Here is a 15,255-nt window from a genome sequence, read left to right as displayed (position 1 = left end):
CTGTTTGCCCTGGATAGGCCCTGTAATGTGTAGCATTTCTCGTGATCCTCGCCGCCGCCACCCCAAGGAGGCTCATGGAATATTCCTGCTAGCTGAGCTATGATTCAGGTGATAATTTTACATAGGGAATACCTCGTATTTCTAAAAGATGGGTAAGTTGTCATAGGGTTTTGGCCCTGTCGTGAACTTCAATTTTGATAGTGTTTTGGAGAACTAATGAAGAAGAAAAGCTTCTAGAACATGGTTCTTATATCTAAATCAGAAAACTCTCTGATTTTATTGTTTGATGTTATTTTTGACAGTACTGTCTTTATACATTTTTTAAAGTCTTCATGGGGCGCCTGGGTGGCGCAGTCGGTTAAGCATCCGACTTCAGCCAGGTCACGATCTCGCGGTCCGTGAGTTCGAGCCCCGCGTCAGGCTCTGGGCTGATGGCTCGGAGCCTGGAGCCTGTTTCCGATTCTGTGTCTCCCTCTCTCTCTCTGCCCCTCCCCCGTTCATGCTCTGTCTCTCTCTGTCCCAAAAATAAATAAATAAATAATTTAAAAAAAAAACCATTGGAAAAAAAAAAAGTCTTCATTTCCCTGTTAACTTTGCAAGGTTACTTTTAAAGTTTGTTTATTTTGAGAGAGAGCATGCATGCGCGTGTGAGCAAGGGAGGGGTGGAGAGAGACAATCCCAGGCAGCCTCCATGCTGTCAGCGCAGAGGCAGATGCAGGGCTCAATCCCATGAACCGTGAGATCACGACCTAAGCCGAAACCAAGAGTCCGATGCTTAACCAACTGAGCCACCCAGGTGCCCCTGCAAGATTCCTTGTAATTATGGGGTTGCTGCCTCCCTTTTGGCACATCCATGAATTATTAAAGGGATAGATGTAAACCCCTTCCTTTAGGTTGATAAAATAATTAATTTTACACTTCTGAGACGGAAGGGAACTGGCTTGATGGTGGGTGTTGTGAAGGAGATCTCCAGGTGTCAGTAGAAGCCTTAGTGTGATGTCCCAGTGTCGGGACATACTGTCACCTGGCACGACTGAGTCACATCCCTGACAGTCCTCCTGGGTTCACATCCCAACCCCACTTGTGGGACCTTGCTGCTGACATGGTTTTTCCTGTCTGTCAATTGGGTTTTTGGTTTTTGGTTTTTGGGTTTTTTTTAATGGAATGGTGATGATGGCTGCCTCATAGGGTTTTTGCAAACACATGATCCTTGTGAGGTGCTTATTGTATCTGGGAACATAAGTGCTAAGTGCTCCGCAGTGATGACAGTTTTATTTAAGTTCAAAAACTCATTTAAAAATCATCCTTCCATCTTGATGACCTTTCTTATTTCCAAACTAAATGTTCCCTTTTAAAGGGCCTGAGACACATACACACACATACATGTGGCTCAGGAGCGGCCAGCTTGATGAAGGTGGTCGCTTTTCAGCCACAGTGTCTGGTGTTTCCACCGTGGTTAATTCAAAACTCAATTGAGCCATATGAGCAGCAGAGCCAAGTAAATGACTTCCTTTCCTTGAAATGAGTTAGGTGGTGGGGAGTCTGTTATTTGGTCAGACGCAGGTTGGGAGAGCAGCTGTGTGAAGCAGAGTTGGCTTTTTTTTTTTTTAATTTATTTTTTAATCTTTGTTTATTTTGAGAGAGAGACAGAGCATGAGCAGGGGAGGGGCAGAGAGAGAGGGAGACACAGAATCCCAAGCAGGCTCCAGGCCCTGAGCTGTCAGCACAGAGCCCGACCCCGGGGCTTGAACCCATGAACTGTGAGATCGTGACCTGAGCCAAAGTCGGAGGCTCAACCGACTGAGCCACCCAGGCACCCCTAGAATTGGCTTTTTGACTTGAACCATTGCGAATCACGTCTGTGCTATGAGAGGCCCACAGCGGTCCATGGTGTAGATGAACGCAGTTAGATAATTTTCACGGGAATGATGGGGCATTACTTCTGATATCCACCTTTTCCAAACCAAAGTAAGGTCCTAACTGGGGAAATAATCGCGCTATAATTCTAAGTACTGCTGTTCTTTTTGATACGATCCCCTGCCAATTGACTTGGTCAGTGAATCTCAAATCTGGCATTTACTTTTTCATGGCCAGTTAAAGCAAAAGTGTAGTTTCTAAGTAAAATTGTTTCTTTATGTGGGGAACCTTCGTCTGTCAGCAATAAACAGCACAAATAAACCATGCTTACCAGCAGTTATATTTTACTGGAAATTAAACTGTTATAAAAAAATGTTTTTAAGTTTATTTGTTTTGGAAGAAAGAGAGAGCATGCTTGCCCTCACACAGGCCTGGGAGGAGCAGAGACAGAGATAATCACAAGCAGTCTCTGCACTGACAGTGTGGGGCTCAAACCCAACAAACCCTGAGATCATGACCTGAGCCAGAATCAAGAGTCAGACGCTTAACCGACTTGAGCCGCCCAGGCGCCCCAAAAATTAAACTTTTAAATAATCCTTTTATTACTTGAACATAAGCCAGTGATTCACATGAACTTAAAAAACAAACAAGGTTTTCCTCTGTGGAGAATAATCTATATAGCTTGATAAATTTAGGACATCTGCTTTAACTTTCAGAAGTCAGACATTTCTTTTTTTAAATACATCATTGATCATAAAATAATGTGAATAATTATAATTATTTCCATAAGAACTATTTTTATATTGAACTCGTGAAACTGGTTTTCCAAGTTATTCTTGTGAAGAAAATTGTTTCTTGAGGATAGCATATACATTCTCTGTTTTCTGCAGGAGTGTTTCCTCAACTTCCATTTTATTCTTTTATTTCTTAAGTTTCAGTTGAACTCATGAGGTTGCAGTGCCATCTAAGTGGTGCCTGAGTTTCCTGCAGAAACTTCCCCAGCCTGCCGCCCTTAGTCAGCAATGAGGGAAAGCCCGCAAAGCTTGAAGAAGGTCACACAACAGCATGTGTACCCAGCGCTTAGCCTGGCACATAGGAGGTGCTCAAGTACTCTTGTAAGAAAGAATAAATACCACTGCTTAAAACAAATAATTTTAGGGGTGCCCAGGTGGCTCATTCGGTTGAGCGTCCAACTCTTGGTTTTCTCTCTCACTCTCTCTCGCTCTCTTCCTCCTCCGCCCCTCCCCCACCCGTGCTTTTTCTCTCTCTCTAAAGTTAAATTAAAAAAAAAAAATAACTTCAGGTAGGTATTTTTATCATGAATGTGGTAAATGTAAAAGATACTAGAACCCAAACCATGATGGTTTTCCAAAGCCCATTGATGCTGGAGAAAAAGCAGCAGAGGAAAGAGATTGTTTGCGTTAGTTTAAAGGGGGAAAAAAAAAAGCTATTATACATAATTTTAAGTGGGATGTAATTACTTTTTTACAGTTTTTAATGTTTGGAGTTGAATCGTAGTGTGTGAAAATCATTTACAGTGAGCGTATTAAATGTCATACAAGGCACTGCTTAAATGATTTTTTTTAATGTTTATTTTTGAGAGAGCACGAGCGGGGGAGGGGCAGAGAGAGAGGGAGACACAGAATCCGAAGGAGGCTCTAGGCTCTGGGCTGTCAGCACAGAGTCTGACGCAGGGCTTGAACTCAAACCGCGAGATCGTGCCCTGAGCCAAGTCAGATGCTTAAGCGACTGAGCCACTCGGGCTCCCCTTAGATGATTTTTTAAGGACTAAAAAGTCCTGTGCTTCCATTTTTACCAAACAAAACAGGTGAAGTTTTCACAGAGAAATGATTTACTTTGGACTTCTGGTGGATTTCTGTTTTAGCTGGTCTTGAAAAAGTATTGCTTAGAAAATTAGATTAACTACCAATTAGTTTGGCCTAGACTGTAATTATCACAGGTTCCAAATTTGTAGTGTGATTTAAAATAACATTTCATGTATTAGAACCTTCAAAACCTACCTACCTGTCACAAGGTGAATCTCCCTCTCTTTACCTAAGTAAGAACTGGCAGTCCTCGTGTCCTCGTGAAGCGTCACTGAAAGAGAGCCCTTCACACGCGCTATTTTTAGATGTGTCGCTGCTCGTACCTGCCCCGACACCCAGACCAGTGAGCACTTGGGAAGGCGGTGTGGATCAGGGCTCGTCAGAGCACAGGGAGCTTCAGACTGAATGGCACCGGAGCAGATCAGTGCAGGCCCATCTTACCACCAGTGTGCAAAGTTCCACTGTATTGGGAAGAGCTCTCTAGCCTTTAGAGGTCTTCGTGATTCAGCACATTGATGCTTAACTAATACGCTAACTGATTTGTGTGTAACTGATGCAAGGTAAGCTAGCATATTGCATTGGGACACCCAGCAGGACTTTGGGAACCTTGGACACAAAAAATGTTCAAGGATGGGATTTAAAGCTGGTTTGGAGCTCAGCGAGGAACTGGATAAATCATTTTTAAATAGACGGGTTTGTTTTATAGGCGAGTTTCCCATACATGGCTTCCGGACTGAAAACATGGGGGTGGCTTGGTAAGTTAGCCTATTGACGTGGCCCTCACACTCTTCTTGAAGTCAGGATTTGAAAGATCGTATGTGCTTATTACATAGATGGGCCACAGCACTACGTTTGTGTTCAGACATTGGCAGTGTCATAACTAGAAAAATAATCTGTATTAACATCTAGAGGGAGGATGGCCCTGTCCACTTAGGTCTTAAGGGGGAGCATCCTGAAAGCAGAGCCCACACATCGGCCCCCGTGTTGGTTCTCGGGTTGTCTAGCTGTCAAAGCAGCTGGCTCGTGACGCTGGGCACTGGTGCAGCTTAAAGGGCCAGCAGACACCACAGATCAAATTGAAACCACTGTTTTCATCCATTGAGCGAGTATTTATGGCATTCCTGTGATGGGATTGATGACAGGGATCTCACGTTGAAATGCTTCACCTCTGCCATCTCATCCAGCCCCCATGACTCCGTCTGCCTAGGGCCTAGACTGCTCGCTCATTTTTACACTCACATTTTCCTTCCTCCGTGTAGGGCGTGCCACTTTGCCCATGACAACATTTGTAACCTAAAATGGTGTGATTTTCCGCCGAGCCCGGACCTGGCCTCAGCGTCCTCTCAGACCAGTAGGGCCGCCTGCCCACCAGCCCTGTCTCCGCTCCGTCCTCTGTGATGAGTCCACAGGGCGTGGACACGGCCCCTTCCCCGCCTGCGAGGGCTCTCTGTCCGGGCCCGGTGCCACCGTGTTCACCTGGGCCCCGTCCCCTCGTGCTCCACACGGTCGTCTGGCTCTCCTTTCCCGTTCGTCCCCCATGATGCTTCGCTTCAGTCCTCAGAAGTCCTCTGCACACTGACCGTGTTACTCCACGATCATCTTGTTTTTAACAAAGCAAAATAAAACCTCTCCTCTATGATAATCTATTAAATCTACAGTATTCTGTTAAGTCAGAACCCTCTTCATACTTACCCCATTCTCTTCCCTGCCAAATCACTGCCCTCTCCGCTGGTGACACGTCCTCCTTGCTTTCTGCTCGCTTTGTCCTGCTTTCGAGCCCAGCGCAAACCCTCTTTGCTTAAAACAATTCTCTGCTAGCTCTTCTAGCCCGAAGCACTGCCCCCCATCCTTTACTTTTATGACATTTCTAAAAATGTCTCCTGTGCCACTCTGTATTTGTATGTCACTTCTGTGTTTCCTGTCACTCCACTGTTGATTGTAACTCCCTGAGGATACAGCTGGCACCTCATTATAGTTGATACTCTAGTTTTAGTGCTGGTGTCTTGTGTGACAGACATTTCTTGATGATGCTGACGATGATAATGATGGAGGAAGAGCCATTTGCTACGGGGCCAAAATGTCCTTTCCGTTTTTGTTTTTTTGTTTTTTTTTTAAATTTTTAATGTTTGTTTTTTACAGAGAGCACATTCGAGAGAGAGCAAGCGAGCACTAGTGGGGGAGGGGCAGAGAGAGAAGGGGACAGAGGATCTGAAGTGGGCTCTGTGCTGACAGCCCGATGTCGGGCTAGAACTCACAAACCGGGAGACCGTGACCTGAGCTGAAGTCACATGCCCAGCCAGCTGAGCCCCCCAGGCGCCCAGCTCTCCCCTTTTATCCTGTGTTACTTTGCATCTTCGTCATGTCCCCATCAGCACCTGGATGCTCACCGTTTGTGATTATGCCTTGCTCTACCTGCCTCGCTCTTCTCTCTACTCAAACACATTCCGTTTTCTTTTTCCTACGCGTTAAACACCTGTTTATCTTCCAAAACCCAGCTCAAATGACATGCCATCCACCAGCCTTTCCCAATCATCCCTTTGAAATGGTAGCATGTTGGACTGTTCATATTCACACTACTTTATATGTTAGATCTCTGTGTAAATGTCTTCTATAAGGATGGCTTTATCTGTCTTCATTTCTGCACAACTTAGCACAGTGCCTTGTACGGTATGGGCTCTCCGCATACAGTACTTACGTTTGCTAGTGCTCCTCGTCGTTCCCAGCAGGATTCAAGGCTGCTTACACAATACGGAAAAGACAAAGGGATGTAAGAGAGGGAAGCAAAATAAGGATAGGAAACACAAACGAAGCTAAGTGTTAAGACAGCGGAGTCTAGTATTTTTGCTAGAGATGGCTCACACACGTGCCTCCAGTTCTTTGCAGTCAGTCCGAGTGCTTAGTGGTAAAGGCAGTGGGTAATGTGAGGGACAGTCAGCTCCTAGATTCATGGTGACCATAAAGAATAAGCCTGTAACTCAGAATGAGTTTGTTGGCATTCAGAACTAAGAATACTTTCCCCCGTGGCCCATCCTAAAGAAAACACCAGTCATGTGGGCAGTCATCCACATTACACTTAAAAGTAAATGTGACACCGGTTCATTGGACAGCTTTGCGATTTCCCTTGACAGTAGCTTATCACAAAATGCCAAAACAGAGTTTAGGAAAAGAGTCCGTGCAGACGTGTAAGTACTTGCTAATGAATGCTTAACGATACAGTTGGTTCCATGTTGAATTTTTAATCAGCGCACGATCTCCCAGCAATCCGGGTGCTATTGTACATCCCTACAAAGGGGGCTTCGTACGTAAACATAAACCAGGTTAGAAGAGAATATCTCATTACTGTCTGTCTTCAGGGCAGAAACGGCAACAGATAAGCGCAAAGCTGTCTTTGAAACCATATCTTGATTTAGTAACCTCAGTCTAACTGGGATTGAAGTGTAATCCAGCAAGAGTAGGCTTGTAGATACTTTGATGTCCAGTGGGGCCGTTGGTCTAACAGTGGGGGTGTCGGGCTGCAGAGATGGGCTGGGGAGCACAGCCACGAAAGTGTACTTGCAGCCTGGAGAGAGAGTGTGTGCTTACAGTGGGGGGAGACGTTTTCAGGAGCTGCCTGGGGCTCTGGCTCCAACAACGATCAGGGTTAAAAAAGGGAGCACTTGAAATGGACAAATGTACAGGCAGAAATACAGTCAGGAAACTCTTACAGCATATTTTTCTGTGTAAGACTAAGGAGTGACAAATCTAGGACCTTATCAGAATTACTGTGTTTGGGTTGAGAAGCTGAGTTAGAAATAATTACGGGAACCCAACTGTTCGTATCAACTTGCACCAGAAGCAGCAGGGTAGCACAGCACAGGGTGCTTCTGGCAGATGTGGGTTTCATTCATACGTATATCCAAGACTCCCTTTCTCTTCTGGACCCAAATGTTTAAATAACTTGGTTCTGACTCAGCCATTCTGTGGATGCCGGTAATAGAAGAAAATTACCCACACGGTGATAAAATTGTCCAGGGAACCTTACATTTGGAGTCTGACCTGCTTCACCTGGTCAGAGGGGATGGGGTGCACACCCCTGAAATCTTACATAGGAGGAGGGTAGGGTACGAAGATCCTGGGCTTGCACAGCTACAGGCTGTCCCTCAAAGCTGAGCGATGGAGTATTGGGACTGACTTTACTATTCTTTCTTATGTTAATTAGGTTTGAAAGTCGTCCATAATAAAACATTTTTTAAAAAGCAAACGGAAAAAAATGTACCAGTTTTGATGTAGTAGATGTGGGAAAGGAGGAAGAGCGGGGTGGGGATCAAGGAGGTGTTTTAGGACAGAACAAAGCAGCTTTATATAGTAATTCACACTGACAAATTTAATTACAAAAAACTGATAATATGCTGATAATGGAAATCGGTTCAGAAAGCCTAGAGTTGAATTTGTGGGTCTGTTTTCTGTCTTGACGTGAGATGAAAAGAATTACCATTTTCTTTAAAAGGAAAAATACACACGTGTTCATTTTTGGTTTGGGATAACCAGGCTCTGAGAAGACTCACTCTTGGATTTTTATATCCAGGCTGTACCTTTTCCTTCTTTGAGCTGCGGGCAGGTCTGTCATCTTTCCACAGGCAGACCAGTTATGGAAGCCTCTCGCTACCCAAATCTGAGTTTACATCCCATATCAAACTACATTTTGGTTTAATCTTTGCTGTATGTTTTTAAGTCGTGATGGCCCTTGCTTGGCCTTCAGACCAGTTCAACACCACCCATGAACTTCTCTTACCAACTGCCCCTTGTGGAGATGAGCAAGACCACCCGGTCCCCCACTTAACCTCCTAGGTGTACCGCGTCTGTTTCTGAACTAATGTAATTACTTTCTGCAACGGCATTCTTTCTCTGAGAGGAGTGATTGCTTTTCCTGGCAAGTCCCACTTAGCTCTGCTTTCAGAATTTTCTATTACTATCGCTCTGTGCCTGAATGTAGTCAACTTAGGGCTTCAGTGCCGACCAGGGAGTACCGAAGGGGTGCGGACAGGGCCTCCAGCCTTGGCTCAGATCAAGGGGAGTAACCAGGGAGGAACAGAGGCCAGGGTCAGTGATGAAAGCCCACCCAGTTACATAACGGGAATCAGAGCCATGATTACAAGATAAATATATGTGATTGAAGCAAAAAGTAGCAGGTGGACAGAAGTTACAGTGATGAGAACATGGAGCCCTAGTTAAAATTGGTAGGTCTTTTGGTCTTGGTATTTTCAACTCTAAACTACACTCAGAACAACTGGTGATTTCTGCTTATCAGAAGAGATTAGATGATGGAAGAGAAAAAAAACAATAAAGTAAGAGACTGTCACATCGCTAGGTGGTATGTGAGGCGCCTCTGTTGTCTCCAGTGTTTGGGTTTTGCCTATTATTTAATACAAAAATTAGTCTTACTCCCTGAGCGCACAGAGACCCGTAGAGGAGGGAAAACCTCAGATACAGGGGGAAGGCGGAACGCCAGCCTAGGGTTAAAACTGCCCACAGGTAATGGTCACGGTAGTAATCTGTGTGCCCACGGACTCTTACCTGCTTTTCTCTGTAGTGGCTGGTTTGTGATTGTTCCTTTCCTGAAACTTTGGCTTCTCTGTGTTGGGTGTGGAGATGATGTTCTCCAGGGACCAAATGCTAATGCTTGGTGGCGGGGGGGAAGAATTACTCTGCATAGTGTGTTTTCATTAACCGAGACTTGGTTTCTTTTCCTTCTTCAAGAATAATCGTCTCCAGGTGAGGTTGTGGACACAGTGTCTGGCAGGGCCCCACACATCCTGTGGGTGCTGGGTGGTGACGGCCATCCTCAGAAGGCTCTCGTAAAGCTGCCTTAGTCCCGGCTGGACAGGAGGTGTGGGGGTCAAGTGTCCCTCAGAGGTAGCTCTAGGTGAGAGCACATCTCTGGGGATGAGTCACATCCGATGCTGGCCTGGAGAGCACCACCTTACGTACCTGAAGTGGTGAGGGTGAGCCTCTCGAGCCTGTCACCCCCCAGCCTACCTCTTTGGGCAGCGTTAGAATGTTAGGGTCACAGGTGATCCTGAGAACTCCTACCACATACCAGCTCTCCGTGAGACGATGCCCTCAGACCTCAGCTGCTGTGTGTGCGGTGCTGCTTTAAGGAAGATGGGAGACGGGAAAGTGGAAGTGAGGCTCCATATGTTTCTTTTGGTGAAACTGGTCTTTAGGATTATTTTTTTAGTGGCCGTGTATGGGATGAAAGGTAGTATTTCAGTCACGATCATCCTGGTTTCTGATCCAGCCGTTTAAGAAGAGTTGGTGAGTGCCACTACCCTGTATGCTTCTAAGCAAGGTGGACACGGTCCCGGCAGGCTTCTTCGAGCTTACGCCCGGCAGGAGAGGCCGCCGGTAGCAGGGACTCACAAGTGTGGTTGGCCTTCCAGGGGGGGTTCGGGTGTCGCGTGTAACAGGAGGCCTGCCCTGTCCTGCCAGTTCCAAGAGCTTCCCCGAGGAAGTATTTGAGGCCAGTGGAGGAGCTGAAGCGAACTAATAAGCAGGGGGTCCTAGACAGAGCAAAGCCCCTCAGTGAGCATAAGCATGGCCCATTCTGAGAACCCAGAAGTCTGGTACGACTTGAGAAGAAGGGAAGGTGGCACAGGGAAAGTAAAAGGGTAGGCACCGGCTGGCCAGGCCAGGAGACCTTGAAAGCCATGTTAATGACACTGCCTTAGTCCTAGGGGCAAGAGGAAAGCAGGTCATGGTTGTAACAAATGCGAAATGGATACAATCAGATTTTTATTTTTTAAACGATCTGTATCACATAAAAGAGAGCTTAAAAGGAAGAAGAGTGTGAGTGTACGGCTAGGCCTGTTTGGGTGGTCAAACGCAAGATGGCATGGGTTGGTTAAGCTAGGGGTGGGGAGAAGAAGGCCTTAGGAACTTAGACTCTGAGGTACCGGTGTTTGTGCCCGATCATTGTTGATGCTGGATGATGGGTTCATGGAGTGTATTTTACTATTCTTTGTGATTTTGCGGAGATTTGAATTTGTCTACAATAAAACGTTGAAAGAAAGGAAATGGAAAGAGATCCAGAAGAGAGGCAGGTTCAGGGCGGAGACCGCGTCAGCTCTGACGTGTAGAGTTTGGGAACCCCATGAAACAGCCAAGGGCAAGTAGTGTGAGCTGAGTGGGGAAGTCTGGTCTGGGCTAGAAATAAATGTGACCGTCACTGGCATAATAAAGACAAGTGAGATCATGTAGGAGTTGGGTGACATCCCTCAGGGACAAGCCCTGAGAGGTGTCGTGTTTCTTACGCGGAAAGCCCTCACGTACTATCCAGTAAACAGGTGGTCATAAATCAAAGCAGTTACTACTCCGTTAATTTTTTAAACACCAAAAGTTTGCAGGTTTCATGAAAAACATGCATTTGTTCTAGCTGCTCTGTCCTCTCTCCTCGCCTCTGTTGCGATGCGGTGGCCTCGGAAGCACCTCCCGTTAGCTCTTTATGACCCGGTGTGTTTCTGTCTTTGTCCATTCTTGCCAAGTTCCCGAGCGGCTTCTCTCAGGACTTCAGATTCCCAAGGCTGATGCTTCATATTTTACCCTCTGTGGGTTCCTTTCAGACCCTCTCTTCTCACCAGCGAGACTGCTGGCTGGGTCTCCTCCTGTAGTAGAAAGAAGCTTGGAATCGGAGTCCGAAGCCTTCTGTGTCCTAGGGGAGGATATGTCTCGTTGGTCTTTCCATGGGGGAATTCCTTGCTGGCAGTCAGTGGGACATTGATGTTTTTCCAAATTCTGAATCTGAGAAAAGTCGTTAAAGAACTCAGGAAAAGAGAGAACAGCATCATTCTCCTCCACGCGTGATGGTCCACACAGATACGTTCCTGGTTCGGAAGAGCCCACTAATGGCAAGGGCAGGGGGTGCTTACGGAGTCGGAGGTTAAGGCGGACGTCTCTGGGAACCATGGTGAATGCACATGCCGGAGAAGCAGCGGTCTGAAGGATCTTCTTTGTGGGTGATGCCGGGTTACAAATGGGTGTGCGCTCCCCTCTTACAAATAAAATACATGTTAGTATGTTTATATAACATACTTCACGTAAATCCTTTTGAGTGGTGTTCCAAGAAATAGCACACGTTGGAGGCACAGTAAGTGCTTACGTTGGCAGTTTTGACATGTGATTCTCTGTAATGCTGTTGACCTTAACCTTGAATGTTACCTCATTCAAATACTACCCAACGACACTTACTGGCATTCTCCAGTGCTTGAATACTCACTGTAGGCTCAGGTTCTTTGTAAATACTTTTAACAGAAGAAATGCAAAGGAAAAACACATGCATGTTGTGAGGTCATTTGACATGAAATCAGAAAGCAATCTCAAACCCAGATGAGCAAAATGCAATATCCATTTCAGTGGCAAACCCAAGATTAAGTCAGGCAGACAGTATTTTTGTTGTTAAAAGAAGAAATGAGTTTATACGAAATAAGATGTATGCCAATTGGAAGATGCCTTCGGAGGCAGTTGTGGATTAAACCCTGAGGGCAAAATGGGAGACATTTTTCCACATCTGGAATAGTTATCATGAAACAAGATTATCTGATGGGGCAGTCAATGCTGTGTTGTAACATTTTAAGGTAGATAATTTTTAGATCTTACATATATGTGATAGTAGCTTCCAGTATTTTAGGTAATTTTTATTTGGCAGTTATTTTGTGTTCCCTTTTAACATTTTCTCTTACTAAATGTCTTAACAGGTAGAGGCCACTTTACATGTTGATGTTATAGTCTTGTCACAGTGTATTCATAGTAAGAATAAACTTTGCATTTTTATTATATATTATTTTTTAACAGAGGACCTGTGAAACTCTTAGTCCAACCCTATCACAGGAGAACGATTTGATCTCAGTGCTTTCTCATTATTTTTTTAAAAAACATTGGGGCGCCTGGGTGGCGCAGTCGGTTAAGCGTCCGACTTCAGCCAGGTCACGATCTCGCGGTCCGTGAGTTCAAGCCCCGCGTCGGGCTCTGGGCTGATGGCTCGGAGCCTGGAGCCTGTTTCCGATTCTGTGTCTCCCTCTCTCTCTGCCCCTCCCCCGTTCATGCTCTGTCTCTCTCTGTCCCAAAAATAAATAAAAAATGTTGAAAAAAAAATTTAAAAAAAAAAAAAAACATTATAAGATGGGGGCGCCTGGGTAGCTCATTCGGTTGAGCATCTGACTTCGGCCTAGGTCATGATCTTGCAGTTCGTGGGTCTGAGCCCCACGTCGGGCTCGCTGCTGTCAGCCTATCAGTACAGAGCCCACTTTGGATCCTCTGTCCCCTTCCCTCTGCCCCACTGCCACTTGCGCTGTGCCCCAAATAAATAAATATATATATTTTTAAAGTATTACAAGATACAGAATAATTAAATTTGGGGAATTCTGGTTTCTCATCCCTGAATCCTGAGAATTCCTATCTGTCAGAAATTTGCAGTCACCTGCCGCCATTTAAGCACCCCACCCTCGGGCCTCCTGTTTGTGAAGGGCCAGCCTCCGGTGCCCTCCTGGCACAAGCCGTCTGTCCATGGTGCTGCCTGTCCGCACCACCCCTCCTCCGACTGGTCCCGGTCCTCCAGGCCTTGTCCCTTCTCAGAGCCGAGGAGATGCCGGCTCGGGAGTCAGGCTGCCTGGGGTCCGGCCTGACTGCCATCCCTAAAGCCCTTGGCCAGATGCCTGACTTAGTTTTTTCACCTGTCGAGTGGGAATGCAGACAACACTGACCTCATAGTGCGGTTGTGACTGTCCCCTTGTGGGACTTGGCACCACGACTTGCAGTGAGTCCCCAGCATCAGCCGTTCTGTGGTTATCACTGAGGCTGGTCTCCATTGTGTCCCTGTCCCCACCCTCCCCTCCGTCTTCCCCACCCTCCCCTCCGTCTTCCCCACCCTCCTGTCTTCCTTGTGTGTCATTCCCAGGGCCTTTCCTGTGGCTCATCTTTCCATTGCATTCCTGTTACTTGTTTCTTTGTCCAGAGCTCCCACGTGCCCACCCTGCCAAGTCCAACCCTTCCCCCCCCCCCCACCCCCCCTGCAACGTGCCCTGCCTATCTCCTGGGCCCCGGCCTGTCCCATCCAGTCCTGCGATGTGGTGGCGTGTGTGAGTCAGACCTTCTTCTCCGCCTCGTCTGACTCTCACACCCTTGCCTGCAATTCCTCCGACCTTAACCCTATGCTGTTCTCACATCTGCCCAGCCAAGTGCAGGATAACCGGCTGATTACTGAGCTTACTGGCTGATCGGTTCGCCCAGCAAAGTCCAGAATTTGAATTTTTAACAGCAGCAAAAATGGGCTAAGCAGACTATCACTTTGAGAAATTTTGTTTTCTGTGATCCTTTCAAATTTTCAAATAATTTGAGAAATCACTTTTATACAAAGCTTGAAATCAGTATTTAATTTCAAGCATGGGAATGTATTTTATTTTGTATCTGTAAACAAAATGCCTTATGTGTTTTGATGATGGAACCAGAACTATTACTTAGTCTTATTCGTTGGCATCTATGAAGCAATTTCTAAACCTTACGGAATATTTTATAGTAGCCCATTAATATACCATTTAATCCCCAGTAACCAGCTTTTGTTTCTGTTTTCCCCCACTGGAGGACCCCAAAATGTATGTACAGACAGTGTTGGATGTTCACAAAAAATACAATGCCCTGGTGATGTCGGCGTTCAACAACGATGCTGGTTTCGTGGCTGCACTTGACAAGGTGGGTGTGTCAGAAGGAGTCTCTCCTGCGATGCAGGTGGGGGGGGGGGGGTGCGTGGCCTCTGACCGTGTTTTGTGTGCTCCACAGGCCTGTGGTCGCTTCATCAACAACAACGCAGTTACCAAAATGGCCCAGTCGTCCAGTAAATCCCCCGAGCTGCTGGCTCGATACTGCGACTCCTTGTTGAAGAAAAGGTATTAAGTGACATTGTGTTTTATTCTTAGTAAATCTATTTAAACTCTCAGCTTATATATGAGGAATTGAACTTTATATTACATTTTACTTCTGTTGTAATTTTTGTACCTTTGAGAAAACACTTCAAACCTAATACATCTTCCTTGTCTCTTTGAAAGATACTTCAAGTCCTATACTCTAGGCCCAGTTCATCTTTTTTTTTTTTTTTTTTTAATTTTTTTTTTTTTTCAACGTTTTTTATTTTATTTTTGGGACAGAGAGAGACATAGCATGAACGGGGGAGGGGCAGAGAGAGAGGGAGACACAGAATCGGAAACAGGCTCCAGGCTCCGAGCCATCAGCCCAGAGCCTGACGCAGGGCTCGAACTCACGGACCGCAAGATCGTGACCTGGCTGAAGTCGGACGCTTAACCGACTGCGCCACCCAGGCACCCCAGTTCATCTTTTTTTAATGTCACCGTTGGGTTGGCTTTGAGAACTGCAAGCAGTGTGGCCCCTTTAGCTGAACCCAGTTCCGTGGGCGGGCCGAGCGGTGGTTACAAGGGCGGAAAGGACGCGGGAAGTCAGCGTGTCTCGTGTGCTCCCCGGTTCTCTGGGCCCAGCTCGCTTGTGTTTCCGGGCGAGGCTGCTTCGGGAGCTCCCACTGGCCGTTCCTGAC

The 15,255-nt window shown here is 46.3% G+C and overlaps 1 protein-coding gene across 3 annotated transcripts in view; it reads left to right on the top strand.

The window, feature by feature from the left end:
* Positions 1-15,255, top strand: part of CUL1 (cullin 1) — a 114,416-nt gene that overhangs the window by 86,088 nt on the left and 13,073 nt on the right. For all 3 annotated transcript variants that reach the window (XM_058723939.1, XM_058723938.1, XM_058723940.1), the window contains exons 10-11: positions 14,295-14,402; positions 14,490-14,596. In XM_058723939.1, coding sequence (XP_058579922.1) covers positions 14,295-14,402; positions 14,490-14,596 — 215 coding nt within the window. The remainder of the gene's footprint in view (positions 1-14,294; positions 14,403-14,489; positions 14,597-15,255) is intronic.

The sequence above is a fragment of the Neofelis nebulosa genome, chromosome 4 (assembly GCF_028018385.1).
Source record: "Neofelis nebulosa isolate mNeoNeb1 chromosome 4, mNeoNeb1.pri, whole genome shotgun sequence".
In the NCBI taxonomy this organism is placed as follows: Eukaryota; Metazoa; Chordata; class Mammalia; order Carnivora; family Felidae; genus Neofelis; species Neofelis nebulosa.
The sequence above is the reverse complement of the archived record's forward strand: the minus strand, read 5'-3'. Positions and strand labels throughout refer to the sequence as shown.